Source organism: Ambystoma mexicanum, chromosome 10, assembly GCF_040938575.1.
Source record: "Ambystoma mexicanum isolate Mex_15411 chromosome 10, UKY_AmexF1_1, whole genome shotgun sequence".
In the NCBI taxonomy this organism is placed as follows: Eukaryota; Metazoa; Chordata; class Amphibia; order Caudata; family Ambystomatidae; genus Ambystoma; species Ambystoma mexicanum.
The window spans coordinates 827,252,460-827,269,282 of NC_090932.1; the positions used below are offsets into that span (position 1 = coordinate 827,252,460).

At 41.8% G+C, this 16,823-nt stretch overlaps 1 protein-coding gene across 1 annotated transcript in view; it reads right to left on the bottom strand.

The window, feature by feature from the left end:
* SI (sucrase-isomaltase) overlaps positions 1-16,823 on the bottom strand; it is a 1,019,699-nt gene that overhangs the window by 957,750 nt on the left and 45,126 nt on the right. Inside the window, exons 5-6 of the mRNA XM_069618482.1 lie at positions 16,181-16,332; positions 3,029-3,200 (exon numbers count right to left, since the gene is read on the bottom strand). Coding sequence (XP_069474583.1) covers positions 3,029-3,200; positions 16,181-16,332 — 324 coding nt within the window. The remainder of the gene's footprint in view (positions 1-3,028; positions 3,201-16,180; positions 16,333-16,823) is intronic.

The window sequence follows — 16,823 nt, forward strand, 5'->3', positions numbered from 1 at the left end:
GCAAAGCCACAAAGTCCACTGTTGTTAAAATATAAAGCTTGCTGTCATTTGGTAGTTCAATACCACCAGTGAGGAAACTTACATTGTTGGGTAGTGCCCAAACAAAAAAAATAATGTTCTATGTAATTAATTTACTTGACAGCAAATGCTTTGCATTTTGGCAGTACTGATTGGCAAGACATAATTTTATATGAGCTGAGAGCTGATCTTGTAATGGTAATTGCATCCATTTTGGTATGACGTGGATTGTTAGTGGTACTTGTATGCCATCAAGGTCATTTTAAAACCAACACATTTTAAAACTATGGGCCCGATTCATGGGATATTGGCCCAATTCAAAGTGAATTTGCACTGTTGAAAAGTGACTTTACACTGTCATTTGGTTATAATTGTGTGGTTAACCGGCAAAACATTTTTATTTCTGGCCTAGCCACATTCAGCCCTACTCGAACAGAAGGTAGTGCAGCATTGCCAGTACTTACCAAGTTCCATCAGTCTCAAGTAATCACCCATAAAGGTGGTGGCCGGACGAGTTCTACCTTATAAACAAATTGCCTGTCGTAATTCATCAGTAAAATACCACCCGACTGAAAAAATAATATTTATAAATTATGGGTATAGGAATAGGCCTGTAAGGAAAAAGGAAAAACTTCCCCAGGATTACAAGAGTGTTATGTGACAGCACAACATATACTATATATTGTAGCAGCTCTCAGTAGGTAAAACATAACATTGTTTATGACCCTTTCTAAGGCGATCATTTTTGCATTATAAAAAGCTTCTGTGTCGGGGGCTGGCGGTGGTTATATTTAACCACTGACAGTATACCACTGTCAAAACTATGGCCGCAATTCTTCAGTAATTAGGTGCTAAGGAGACAGAGGGCCTCATTACACGGACAGCGGAGAACCATGGCGCTATTAGCGCCATGGTTCATGCTGGTAAAATACCGGCACTGCCTTGGCGGAAAGGGGAATTACCGCCCCATTCCAAGGTTGGCGGGGCGGTAATTCCCCCTTCCACCATTTCCCATCCCCATTCACATTTTTGGCCCATAGGGCTCAATGGGAATGGGGAAGGCGCTAATTACGGTACCGCAAATTATGGTACCGTATTTAGCTCCCTGGGTCCCTTTGCGGGTTGGTTTTTAAATCCCCCAACCCGCAAAGGGACCTCGTAGTAAGGAGGTAAGGATTTACCGGTACGGGTATTTTACCGGTATCGGTAAATCCTTACCGCCATCCGTGTAATGAGGCCCAGAGTGTCTTTTTAGGTAATGCAGTATTTGGAAATTTCTGGAATTGGTGGTAGTCTTCCTTCAAACACATTCCTAAATTTCCATTGGTGGTAGCTATCATCATTTCCAGAATAGGACCCTTGTGGTATTAACTTTTTCATTACAGGATGCTTTTTTTTCAACGTCTATGTGCACTTTAATGATATTTAAATATTATCACCTTAAAAATGCATTCCTACTCATTTGAATCCAAATTGTGAAAAATCTAAATGTAAACTTTACTAACTTATATAAGCTTCAAATAATTTAGACTTAAGTATTACAGTGTATCGTATCTAGTGAGATGAATGTGGAATTATGAGGAATTCAAATGATTAAGTTAAATATGTATCTATGTGTTAATGAAGTGGTGTGCATCCTAATACATGGATCCCTAAACTATTAAGTAATGTGACAATCACCTGCACATTTCAGCACATGATCCATGCATAGATTCCCAATTACAAAAGCCACACTTGCATGGCCACAATAGCTCCAAAGTACTTCATAGAACACAACCATTCCTAGGATCAGTGTAAGTAGTTGGATTATTTTGTCAGTAGTGACCTTTTAGAATGGTGTAGTATGAGGAGGTGAGAACGTTCTCTTTGAAGGTGCTATGGAGTCAAGGCGCTCACAGTAATCCAGAAGATAATAGAAAGACAACAACATCAGAACAAGTCAAATATTTAAAATAAGATGTGTATGTAGTAGTATGAAGTCGATTGGACATATATAAACACATATCCAGATCATATACAAGTTCCTATGCTAACAAAACATTTCAATTTAAAGTTGTGAGACTTTGAAAAGATTCCAAACTTTAAAATAGATACCAAACTTAAAGGAAAGATTGCCATAGTGTCTGAAAAATTCAAAGAAGTTTCGAGTACTCCTCATTGTTAAATAGTGAAACGTATTGTTTAATCTAGAAATCAGATTTGGTTGATCAGTTGCAACTGGGTGGCATACAAAGTGGACACTGGGATGAAAGTAACCCTACAGAGGTTTAATGTGATTTTACTGTTTGAAAACATCTTTTTATACCAATGATATGTTGTTATCTCCTAGTAAACACAAATGTCAACAGATTCTGGGACTGGTATTATTATATAAACACACTCCATAGATAGAGCATTTGGTGTAAATGTTGCAGTGTGGGAGAAAAATAATGTCTCCAGAAACAAGATCTTTTTCAGGTCAATGTTTCTGCCATGGCCGATAGTGTAAAAAACAATTTTATACACTTAGGGACTGATTCATGGAATATGTGCCCAGTTCAAAGCGAATTTGCACTGCTGAAAAGTGATTTTGCACTGCCGATACAAACCCTGATTCATGGACCCGAGCAAAGTGGATTTTTGAAATACAAAGTCTGGGCAAAGTTATTTTGTAGTGCAAAAAGTACTATGCGCTGACTTTGCCCGGACTTTGCATGGCAAAAATACACTTTGCATGGTTCAATGAATCAGGGTTTGTTTTGGCAGTGCAAAGTCACTTTTGAGCAGTGTGAATTCACTTTGAGCCGGGCAAATATTCCATGAATCGGGCCCTAATTGTATAAAATGAGAATCAGATTTTAAATATAAGTATAAGAATAATTTAAAAGTCACAATCAATGTAAGGGTACAAATAACAGACAAATAACAGACAAACACACACACTACTAGCAGTAAAACAGTGGAGTGTTCTTTTAAATTATTTGAAATTCATAATATTGTTCTTGAAATTCTTTTGTAGATTGATACCTACCCCATTTGGAAACCAATCGCGTGTAAAGATCGGCCATGTTTTCCAGTTGACATCGTGACGGAACTGTTTATGTACATGCTCTCCTAGACCATAGATGTTGCTGCTGGGAAGTTTGATAGAGAGCTGCAAATATTGATTTGCATACTGAAGAGGGCCAATTGTAGTATCGAACCTGAATAATTGAAAACACATATGTTGGTACAAAAACACAAAGTTGTTATTTACAATTAGACTGGCGCCATGTTTTCACTGTAAAACATTAGTATTGTAATTATTATGATGTGGTGCTTTTCCCTGCAATAGAGGCACATGCTTATAAACGCATGGCATCAATGTACCTACAATCTTATGTCTGAAAAATGTGTAACAATGCATTTTACATAATGTGTAAATGTCGTGTACGGGGGACATGTGATTTTGAAAGACTTGGATGGGGTAACCTTATACAATCCCTACTTAGCCGCATAGACTATAAAACGCAATCATCCATGCACCAACCATCAATGTACACAATAGTGAGATGTACTGTAAAACACGGTCAGGAAGTGCTTAAACGCTGTTTGGTCTTCTTATGCCTCATTAGCTTGTAGACTACTGCCAAAGCAAATGTGTTATCCTCTTACCCACAGATTGGAGACATCCCTCAAATCAGACTAGCCTTTCAGACACTGAAAACCTTAAAGCATATTTATTGTCATATGTTTTTTGGTAAAGCACCGGTACACCAACGATGTGGTTTATTGGCACAATTGGGAATCATGAAAATAATCTGATGAGAAGAGCAACGATATCGAAGTGGAACAAGATTAGTGAACAGATTGGAAAGAGCATTTTGATCAGAGGAATAGAGATAATGGGGTGCAGGGAAAAGGGTCACAGAGCAGCTATGTATACATGTGGGAAGCAAATATATTTTAGCATGAACAAATGTAACATGATGACACCTTTACCTTACCCCTCACCAGATGAGTAGTCACATTCTAAATTGTGAGGATACACTAAACTCAAGAGATAAAGCGTATGTCCATACTCAGCGCAGGATTGAACCAAAGCTGTCACCATGGATAGCCAGGGTGCCTGGAGGGTGAGATCTGGCTAAGAAGGCAGCATTGAAAGAAGCAAGAAGAAGATACTGTACTGATGTGGAAGAGACAGAGCATGGTCAAGTGGAAACCAAGATTGTGGACTAAGGTGACAGGAGGAGGACAGGCTGAGATTGAGGAAGGATAAAAGGATTTTAGCAATAGCAAATGGGTGTCCCCAACTAGCATGGCCTCTAAATTGTCAGAATTAGGCTTCAGAGTATCGGAGGACATCCATGTGGAAATTGCAAAAACGCAGTTATTACATGAGGGGCTGAGTTATACAGGTCTCCATCTAACCTGAAAAGGGCCTACGTATTAAAGTATAAGAAAACACAAAACCACAAAAATATAAATTCAAATGAGACATGATAATTTATGCATGGCATTTATTTATTTCCTTTATAAAGCACACAAGCGGCCTGTGGGCATCGAGGCACTGTGACAGCCAGTTACCTACAGGTTTTACAGACATTCTCAGGAAAGGTGCATGATCAGAAGACTTTCTATGTGAAGAGAAACGTTTTGAGGGATTTTCTGAAAGCCCAGTAGGAGGATTCGGCTCTTAGGGCTGGGGGCAGGGAGTTCTATTCTTTAGCAGCAATGAAGGTGAAACTAGTGCCACCAACTGTGGCTCTTTTGACTTTGTGTTGGAGCAGGCAATGGGTATATGCGGTTCTGTCGGGTCTGGCTAGTTGAGGTTCTGAGATTTACATGGAGAGGTATGGTGGTGCAGAGTTGAACAAGCAAATTTGGGTATTTGAGAGTATTTTAAGGAGGATACGTTCACGTATGGGTAGCCAGTGGCCGGCTCTCCTGGCAGCGGAGATGTGATCTTTTCTGAGAATGTTGAGTGTTGCCCTTAGTGCATTATTTTGTATGATCTGAAGCCTGTCTAGGTTTTTAGTTGAGGTGCCGATGAACAGCACATTGCAGCAGCCGAGTTTGGTACCTATGACCGATCTGGCAATTGTGAGGCAATTTACTGTGGAGAGGAAGGTTCTTGCAGCAATGAGACTTTTGGTGGCATAAGCAGCTGAGGTGGCGATGGCGCTCACTTGCCTGGTCATTGAGAGGGAGGCGTTGAGGTAGATATGCAGTGTTTTTACTGAGTCAGATACTGGGACCGTGGTGTCCTCAATATTAAAATCTGTTTATTGGGCACTGAGGTTTTTTCGGTGAGCAGGTGTGCCAACTAATAGGAGCTCAGTGTTATCTCCGTTCAGGCACAGGTGGTTAGCCGCCATCCATTCCTGGGTGGTGCAGTAGACATTGTTGAGGGTATGAGAATCATCTGTGTAGTTGACTGTGAGCGGGGGAAATATCTGGGTGTTGTCGGCATAGTTGGTGTATGCGATGCCAGCGGAGCCAAGTATATCGAAGAGATGTCCAATTTAGCCACTTCACCATTGACTCCATTAAAATCCCGATCTCTGATTCTGTCAAAACTCTGGGAGTCTACCTGGACTCCAGCCTATCCATGGATAGACAAGTCAACGCAATAGCATCCGCAGCTGCATATCATGCTAAACTTATCAACGCAATAAGGCCATTTCTATCCAAAGAGAACTGCACCAACATAGCCAGAGCCATCACCGGCTCCAGGCTAGACTACTGCAATGTACTCTTTCTAGGAACCTCCAACAAAAACTTAGTGAGACTACAAGTAATACAGAACAATGCTCTCCGGGCAGCCCAAGGCATTGCTAAAAGAGAACACATCTCTGAAGCCAGAAAACTAGCCCACTGGCTCCCAATAAAGGAAAGGATTGTATTCAAAGCCCTGACACTGACCCACAAGTGCATTCACTTCACTGCTCCTGCCTACCTTTCTCAAAGGATCCACCCTGTCTCCACCACCAGGCCAACCAGATCCCCGTACACCAACATGCTCTCTGTGCCACTAGTAAAAAGAGTAAAAGCGGGTGGGTCCAGCTTCCCCTACCTCGCGCCCACCCTCTGGAATGCCCTACCTCCCACCATCCGTGGCGAGGACTCCCTCACCACCTTCCGCAAAAACACTGAAAACTACCCTCTTCACATAAGGACCGACACATCAGCACAAATACTTATCATTTAGGTTTGTAATTTACGCCCAAATGCAATATTTGTAACAACAGTATGATTTCCTGTACTACTCATAATGTGTCAACAATCGCTATCATATGTACCATGTAACTAAGTTATTGCAAGTAACAGCGCCTCAATGCCCCTGGGCTGCTTGCGCGCTATATAAATTTAAATAAATAAATAAATAAATAAGTAAATAAATAAATAAATAATCAGGAGCCTTGTGGGACTCTGCATGGCATGGGTGCAGGAACAGCGTTGGCCGTCTCCAAGAATATTCTCATGGCCCTACCTTCCCGGAAGAAGGCGATCCATTTTGTGGCTTTTGGGGAGAAGTGGGCAGAGGAGATGAGATGGTGGCACAGGGTATTATGGTCGACTAAATCAAAAGCCGCAGACAGGTCAAGAAGGAGGAGGGCCGGTTTCCCATTTTCTCTGATCTGATCCATCTGGTTTTTGAGGTCGAGAAGAGCATTCAAGATTGGTGTGCCGCAAACGATCTTTGTCTGAATGCCAGCAAGATGGAGATCCTCCTCATCAGCACACTATCACCATCCTTTCCCCTCACTCTCTTGCCGGCCTCCCTTGGCTCTCCTCCTACCCCTACCTGTGAGGCTAAGAAACTCTGGGTCATCTTTGACTCCACACTTTCCTTCTCTGCCCAAGACTCTGATGTCTCGAAAAAGTCAAACTTCCTACTGCACCTCCTCATAGGTACTCTGCCTTTCCTCTCCTTCCCCAAGAAGAACATGGTCTCCCAAGCTCTGGTTCTCTCTAAGTTGGACTATTATAACAGCCTCTTTCTAAATCTAACTGCCTCTACTCTCTGCCCTCTGCAACTAATCCAGAACAGGACTGTGAGAATTGTCCTTGGCCTCAAGCCCTGGGATCGTATCTCTCCAACTTTGAAATCTCTCCATTGAATCCCAGTGAATGGAAGGAGTAAATTCAAAACCCTCTGCATTGTCCATAAGGCTTTCTGGGGCCTGGGTCCAAAATACCTTCAGCTATCCCTCTGCAAATACCTCCCCTCTCCAGTTCTTCGCTCCTCTACCTTTAACTCCCTCAGGGTCAGTTGTTTTTCAAAGAAACAAGCTGGGGGTAGATCTCTGTCTTCGGCTGGGGCCTACCTCTGGAACAGCCTCCCCGCGGTTCCATGTAATAATGTTGCCACAAAAATCTCGCCATGCAAAAATCTCACCGTAAAATGGCCGTTTTTTGTGGCGACATTATTGCATGGAACTTCCGGGGGACACCCCTGCAAGCCCCAAAAAATTGTTTTCTTTTTTGCCTCTGTCCCCATATATATGGTCACTCATATAATATCGCTGCAACCTTTTCCCGGCGATATTATTTATGGCGACCATATGTATGGGGATAATATTACCTGATATCCTCCCCGCCACTCTAAAACTTGAGGACAACCATTTCCAATTCCGGAAGCACCTGAACACCTTCCTCTTTGCTTTTGCCTTCGCTCCCCCTCTCCCTCTCTCCCCTGCTGATCTGTTCTCTCTTGGCACTGTGCACCTGGCCACCCTATGTCCTCCGGGCCCAGGTACCTGCTCACCCTGCCACCCTTGCGCACTGCCTCCGGGCCACCCCTTGCACTGGGGTCTGTATCTGTAACCATACGGACCCCCCTTTTTCTTCCTGCAATTATCAGACCTACCCTGCACTTGCCAATTGCTGGCTGCCCTACCACTGTTTGTTGGCTTTATTATTTATTATGATTTATCTGTTTCTCCTTTGCTCTGCACTTTCAACTTCTCCCCACTTGCATGCGCTTTTCCCCTCTCCCTCTTCCATGAACTTGCACGTTCTCAATGTCACTAGGCCTAGTAAGATCATTGTTTTGTTCTCCCCTTTTCCCCTCCCTTGCCTTGTCATGGTCTGAAACACTTGTGTACGAGCGCAATAGAAATAAAATATCTATATCAATATCAATATCTTCCCCACACCTGAAGTAGACCCCCACACCATGAGGCGTGGCTTTGCCAGATTATGCATCTACCTGATGTTGTCTGTATACCTCATGCAACCCCCTGCACCATGAGGCATAGCTGTGCCAGACTATATGCATGTGATGAACCATCACATTTTGTAACTCTTTTTGCGTGGTCTTGCATTTTAAGGTTGTCTTCTGCACTTACTGGAACTAGCGCCCTGTTTCCTGAGAGTTTGTTGCTCTGTTATAAATGTAAAAATAGACAAATACCACAGATGGAAACCAGGAAGATGTTGAGATGCAGGTGCAATGCCCTAAACATGTATGGAAATACAAGCTGTGAATGTTCTATTAGCATAGAGATGTGGTAATGTTGAGTGTTTCTGTCATTCTGTCATTTGTCGCAGTGTTTCAGGTCATTTTCAAGTGGGATTCAGTTTTGCTTTAGTTTTGCTAAACTTTAGAGAGTACTAGTCTACCAAGCAGATGGTGCAATGAGGGGCAGCGAAGATGTTGTTACTGGTTTCCATTAGCATAAGTGTCTCTTGCCACATTAGCCAAGGTCCTGCCATTTTGAACTATGCCCTGTCACAGTGTGTAGATTTCTTTTCTTAGGGCACTAGGGCACAGTTCTGAGCCTCTGCATTTCTGTTTAATTAAAATGTATGCCTGCTTCGCCCAGCGAGTGTTCGGCATGCCAAGGTCCGTAGCGGAAGGGTGAGGTGCAGCACACATATCAGTTATTTTTGCAGGGCTTAGCTGTTCTCAGGAGCATTTAGTGAAATGTAGAATACCAATTTGTGTTCTCAACAATCGATACAATACAATAGTTGCAAAGGACATTTTTTGGTATGAACAAAGCCATTGCCAAAGCGTCACAAGGGGATTGTGACCAAACAAATGTGTGCTAGGTATAGCAACATGTTTCAAAATGGCAGTTGCATAAAGTGTTGAACAATTAAACTAGTACAAGCCCGGAGAACTGCCTGCAATTGGCACATTATCTGAGCTCATCGGAGAGGATATTGCTGTGTCTAATTTTCTGACTTCTCTGTTCCCACTCACTACATGATTGGGTCGTTTTGATGGGACTGCACATCAGACGTTACATAGACTTGTTTTGACCAATGAGGATATTCCGTTTTAGTAAATACTATTAGCCAATCAAGATGACCTTTTCCCTGCTTGCAGCACAATTAGGTAATTTACAGGGTGTTGCACTTAGGATGGTCACATGTAATGTACTAACCAATGGGGGATTACTTACGTATATTGTGGTGAGAGTTCTCTATAGGTGGGAGCCAATAGGGAACCTGGGATTGACATGTTCTTGATATTTCTAACGTATTCTAATTTTGTGTTTTTTGTCTTTAAATACTGTAACTCAATGTGGGCAGATCGAGAGCGTTTTCAGTTTTTAGTTCTATGGAGCGTACTGACCCCTTGGCTGTAATTTGCATGTATTAAAACATGTTTTCCTTGCAAAATGTGCACTCCATTATTGCTTCCTTGCATTGTTTTAACAGTTCGGTTTCTGGGCCTATCATACAAAGACCTAATTGATTTAATAATAGGAGCATCCCTCACGCATTTGAATAGGAATCACTAGCTTTTTGGCAGAAACCTGGGGTACTGTTTTGCATTTTGGTAGTGTAGTTTATCTATTTCCTTAAACATTAAGAAAAAAAGTCAGATGACCTATAGGATCTTATCTGATTTTGGCTCCAATGTCTAAGACAAGTATAATATTCAGGCTTTTTGCAAATGTATACACCATTCAATAAACAGTGGGTGACACCATTCAATAAACAGTGGGTGGGTGCCATCTCCATCAGTGAAGACCATGCATGTCTTGCTGGTACATTAATCTGGGAGAGTCTTGGCTAAGTATAAGTGGGACAGTTTGGGCAACATTTCGAATTTCCATGGGTTCACAAAGGTTGCATTTTGCAGATTTCTCCTGGGATTCGAGTTATGCGGTTCTACTGGGTTTGACCTCACTTCAATACAAATACAGGGGAGAGAATCTCAGGAAAGTATTGGCATTTGAAAAAGGCAGAAGTGGCCTGGGCTTACTAGGGAAGGGATTTGTAGACTAGATAGGTTGGAGTGCATTAACATTGATATTAGGACCTTGGTAGAGTTATGGAAATTAGGATTACATTGTTTGGGGTTTTTGTGGGCACATGGTTTGGGAATAGGTGGTGATTGTGAGTTGTGGATGGAGGGGCAGCACAACCCACATTCATTTTGTAGTTGTGGTAGAAAGCCATAGTACTGAAAACTCCCACATGCTTTTACTATGCAGAACAGATGGCCAAATCAATAAGAACACCATGTGCGATTACACAGCATAGAAGGAGGGGAGTACATTGAGAACCCAGCATGCATTTACTAGGCATAGGATAAGGCCAAAGCGTCAAGAACCCCACATTCAATTTGCAGGCATAGCATCAGGCTAAAGCACCAAAAAACCCACATGCACTTATTAGGAGTAGGAAAGTGCTACAGCACTGAGAACCCCTGGGAATGTTGAATGCGGAGGAGAAGGCGAAAGCCCTGAGAAGCACGTGTGCATTTACTGGGTGTTAGAGAAGACCAAAGCACAAAGAAACACTTTTACATGTGCTATGTTTTGTAGACTTCCAAATCACTGTGAATCCTACTTTCATGTTCAGGGTTCAGGAAAAGGGCAACGCACTGGGACCCCACATACATTTTTGAGGAGTAGGAGAAAGCCAAACCACTGAGAATACCATATGCATGTACTATGTATAGGAGAAGGCAAACTCACTAAGCACTCCACATGTATTTACTAAGCATATGGGAAGGCCAAAGCACTAAGTACCCCATGTGCATTTATTTAAGGGGTGTGTGATTTAAATTAACATGTATGAAAGAAGTGAAGCATCCACCTCAGAATTCCCTGGAAACAGATGACAATGAAGACAACGGCATACTTTATACTCTATTTACAGACTTTAGATATAAACTAAGAAACATCTAGTTTGATGCTACAGCTCCACTGCAATGACTCAGAAATATAAGAATATGTGCATTCATTGGCAAATTGATGCATATGTCTAGTACAAGCAGTGTGCACAAGAAGCAATTCTCAGACACTCCGCCTGTACCAGTGTACAGGGTTTTCCATAAACAGCCTGCAAGGTCCTCATCATGAGTTGGGCGGTAACGCTGGTGGTATTACCGCCGGCAGTATTAGCCCTACCGCGCCGGCGGGTTTGGCTGTAATGGAATTCCCCATTTCCCACTAAGCCCATTCGGGAATGCCCCATTCCCCATTGGGCTCAATGGGGAATTTTCACCCTCTTACCGCCGGTGGATTTCCCGCCGGCAGTAATGGCGTGAATTTTCGGCGGATTTCCCCCGAGCTCAGAGCTGGGGAGAAATCTGCCGAAGCCCTGATTTGGGGGACCCTTAAATCCGGCGGTAATAGCGCGACCGCCGGATTTAAGGGTTACCGCCAAACTCGTGATGAGGCCCTAATGCTAGAACACCTTTGCAGTCAGTCACATCAGAAGCACTGTCTCCACAGACAACTGCGCCCACGCATCAGCAAATTATCAGTACACCAAGCTTATCCCAAGAACATAGGGCCTCATTACACGGTAGGCGGTAACCATGGCGCTACTAGCGCCATGGTTGCCGCCGGTACCGTACCGAGTCCGCCTTGGTGGATGGCGGAATTACCGCCCTACTCCAAGGTGAGCGGGGGTGGTAATTCCCCAATCCCCATTTACCCTTCCCCATTCCCATTTTTGCCCCATAGGGCATAATGGGAATGGGGAAGGTGCTAATTACGGTACCGCAAATTGCGGTACCGTAATTAGCTCTGAGGTCCCTTTGCGGGTCCCGTCCTTAACGCCTGGAAAAACCAGGCGTTAAGGGAGGACCCGCAAAGGGACCTCGTAGTAAGGCGGTAAGGGTTTACCGGTACCGGTGCCCTTACCGGTACCGGTAAACCCTTACCGCCTAAGGGCTTATCCCAGCCCTATCTAAAAATCAGGAGAGTATTTTACATTGGAAAAACAATATGCTCCTCTTGCCACCTGCTATCTCTGCATGAAAATTATCTTTCAATGGAGGGTGGATACCCAATTGAACACGTTTTCCTTGTGGGAACACATGAAACAGCATAATATAAATGTTCAAAAAAACAAGCACAACTCAAATGAAGGTGAGGAGCACATTTCTGCTACTGTTCCACACCACTACATAGGAAAATCTTAGTTGTTCACACATTTGCTCAATTCCAGAACACAATTTTTGCCTGAAGATCCATGGTATACAGACATATTATTTCCCCTTCAATTCACCAGACCTCCACTGTGGATGGTTTTGACCATGTCACAAAATATCACAAATGACATGCATACTCAAAATATGCAATAACAACATGTGTGTAATGTAGGCTATAGATTTATTACCCTAATTCTTTGTCAAAAACAGTGGTTTCAGATGTCTCCTGGATCTCATTGATCCCTGCTTGGAAATTCCAAGTTGGCCCTACGTCACACAAACTTCAAGTAACACACCTCTATGACCATGTTGTCGTAGCTGTGGAAATGGCACTTGGCCATTTTATGGATTAGAAACTCCATCTAACAATGGTCATGACCATCAACTGATACCCTGTCACCTTTCCCCATACCTCTCATCAATACAGAGCAGGACAACAGCCACACAAATATAATTGGCCAGTAGGCCACGTTGTGCTTCGAAGGGTCTGTTGGCAGGGCCTACAGGATATTTGATTTTTCAGAGGGAAAAAAAGGAATGTGTGGCCCATTGGCTCACTCCTCAAGGTTTACAATTTGGCTTTGTGTTAGCTGACAATGGAGCTAATGTTGGCGATGCCATGAGAATAAGCAAACCCAAGCAAATGCCCTGCTTGCTCCTTTACTCCATTGTGTGGTGGCCTGGTTCATAAGCAGTTACCTTCAAAAGGGTCAGATGACTTGCGTGTCCCAGAACATCTGCACATATTATTAGGTGCTTTAACTGGGCACCTGTCCCCTGCTCAGGCTCTGTCTTCCACTCCTCAACTGCTGGTTCCCCCTTTCTCAAGCAATGTGACCCCCTCCTTAACTATTCATTTAATCACCTCAAATATTGGCACTCTACCTCATGCATTCTCTCAATACCCACCGTCCCCGCTTCTTGAGCTCTGTCTTCTCCACTGGCTGAGTCCCCAATATCTGACAATGAGTTTAATGAGTACCAGATCATCATCATCATCATCTTCCACTGCACTTTCTCCGTATAAAAGGACATGTTACCTAATATCCCACTATATAAAACATAAATATACCTAATGCCTCAAAGTCCAAACCATACACCATGAGACAAAGACCAGCAAATGAATTCTCACAAGAATCACAAGATAGAAAGGGATATTGAAAAAAGCAAATGAAAGGGAGATGTCTGACCACAGCTCATGAAGACATCCTAGTTTCACTAACACATGGGGTTACACAAAGAAAGCAGAGGAATGTACTCATTGAGCTTGTTTATTGTTGTATGTTTTACTTTTTCCAAAGGGTGGTAGATACAAGGGTAGGATTTGCAAGGGAGCCTACAGAACACACACAAACTGACAACATGCAAATCATAAGGCTTCAACAAACACCAATAACACCTCAAACAACTAACACTCCTACACTCTTCTAATCTCACAAATGCACTTCCATATGTGCCACAAGCAACCCACCTGTGAGCCTAGCATGTCCATTCCTAACTTGACAGCAAAACAAAAACGAAAAAGGACCTCAAACCTATTTTTAAAAGGATCATGACCTTTGATTGTAAAGTGGAATGTCCCTCTCAAGTCTTAGGCATTGCAAGTGCATGGTGGAACTCCAACCCCACTTTCAGATCCACAACAGGATTCAAATCTCCTGGGATTCTGTGGAAATCCTGTTGGGTGAGTTGAACACACCCAGAAAAGCTTGAATTTCCCACGAGGCATATTTTGAGCAGTTTCAGCACCGCTAGTCTTGGTTTACTACTGACCCCAGACAGATATGTATACAAAAACCATTGCCTTAGTAAAATGTAACATTTGGAAAAAAGTGTGTGTTTCTGCTTTTAGGTAGACTTTAGCTATGGGCAAAAGTTATGATCATTGTACAGTTGGTCTGCAATGCCCTTATATCTTGATGTAGTTGCAATGTATTATATTCACATTGTATACTGTATAGTCGAATTGTATAAAAGATATGCACTGCCATGTAATGTCAGTCCTATGTGAATGCATATCTATGGGTAATCACAAATATATAGCCCTTGTCACATAGTACATGTTCCCAATATGCAGACTGTGAGTCAATTGCTCTAATGATGTATCATTGTATATATACACACTGTTTGCTATGCCAATTATTGCAGCATCCAAATATTAGTTCTCTAAGCTCTAAGCCAAATTCAGTTGTTCCAGAAGTCACATATTGGCAGAGTTTTAGGTGGGGCTGATGAGAGCAGGTCATTCTGGCCAGAGGGTTGAGATGTGCAATGGTATGGCAGCCCCTCAGACAATGACTTGTGTATTTGTACTAGTTATGTTATGTTACTTGGCATTTATAGAGCGCTTTATGTATCATTGGTATGACCTCAAAGCTAGTGAGAAACACAAATACCCAATAGTTGCATGGTTGTGCCTGAAGAGAATTGAAAACACACAATAATCCGCTAGTTAAATAGTGTGACAATGGTTTGGGGCATTCTCGTTCAATTGCATTTAAAATGCCTGATTGATGGAAGGTGTTCTTCTTAAACGCAATAAATTAATAATATTTAATATGCACACCACTTTTGGCATACAGTTTAACTAAACATAAAAATGTGTGGTTGCAACATCAAGCACAACGTTGCAGAAGGGGGAATTTTCTTTACTTACTATTACATATTCACTGACATAGAACATCACACTGCACCAGGTACCCAACTAAGCTGGTAAATATAATGTTACAGCACTTGTAATTGTGGCCACAACATTGTAATTTGCCCGCATTGTTAAATATAAACTGATGTAGCATTTAATATATGATAAAGGCAATGTTAACATGCAATATAATAATAATAATAATAATAATAATAATAATAATAATAATAATAATAATAATAATAATAATAATAATAATAATAATAATAATAATTTGGCTTTATATAGCGCTATGAACCCTCAGGTACCTGAGCGCTGCTTATTATTACCCACGGTGTGTGGTGCTCATTTATCGACCTCGGAAGGATGAAAGGCTGAGTTTGGCTGAGTTTGGCACAGCGGTCAAGTGGCACAGCATATACAGTTTAGCAGGGATGTTTACCAAATATACACGTAAAGTAGTCTCTAGCCTATCATGGAAGAGCCCTCCAATGCAATCAGTTTCTCTAGGGCTAGATATATGTATATAAACACACTGATCACTCCACCGTATAGTGCAGTGAAAACTACATTGGTTGACTGAGTCCCATGCCTAATGTGGTTCTCATGCCAAAAATCACATAGTCACTGACACAGCAAATCACAGAGTAACGTGCACCCAAAACATACGACTGCTAAAATACATTATTACAGAACTAAACGTATCAGGCATACATGATGTGCCTGCAATCATAAATGCACAGTATCAAGTAATGTCCCTTTCCCCCTGTGCAATGAAATGCTTATCAAATACACACATGAAGACTATGATCTGTGAAACTCCCTGCCACATCAATGTGCTAGAAGGCTGGTGACAATGGCAGTTAGGAGCTGTCTAAATATCATATAAAACAACATACCATGACATTAAAAATAACTTTCTTGTATCAAATAACCGTTCCTTTCATTGATGCACACATATTCTATATGTTTTCAGTAAACAGAAGCCATGCAGAAATCTTATTGCACTTGTGCTCTCCAAGGGACAGGACAGAAAAAGCCTATGAGTAAATCCTAACTGATTTTCTTGCAACTCGTATGCTACATGTTCTAGGTGACGTTGTCCTTCCTTTATCTCACTGGCGTTCTATAGAAAAAATAAAAAGACTTACAGAATTCTTGAATTAGATCTTCTGCTCACTTTGATGCCGAATGGTTTTTCAGTGAGCTGAAGAACATAGTTAGTGTTTGTAGCTGCATCTCCGATGAAGGGTTTTACATTGTTATGGGGAACCTCAAATCGTTTGTTGTTAGGGTCAGTAATCTGTAAACGATTGGACATATATTTAAAAAAAAATCAGAGCTAGTTGAGCAGGTATTTGTAACACATGATCACATTTAATAATGTAATGCTGCCATTCTGAGTAAATACTTTATTTAAAGTTCATAGTGCTAGTTTTCCATATTAATGTGTCCATTCATGTTTTTTTTTGTATAATTTATTTTAATGGTGTAATTGTGATGCTGGTCTTTTCACTGATTTAAATTCGCAGAGTTAATTGAAAAGAGGGAATAGTAGAGTGAACTATAGTTTGTAGAATTAATGTAAACCAATATATTTAGGGCTGTAAGTCAGTTTAAACAATGCAAATCACTTTTAAAATCCATGGTAAAATATACAAACCACGCTTGAGCCAACAGGATTTTTTTTCTTCTATAGACGGCCAAATAATGAGACCAGTTTGCCATTCAGGGGCCTAGAGTACAGCAACCTTGCACCGATGCAAGTGCAAAGTTGCACAGTATTAGCCCTAG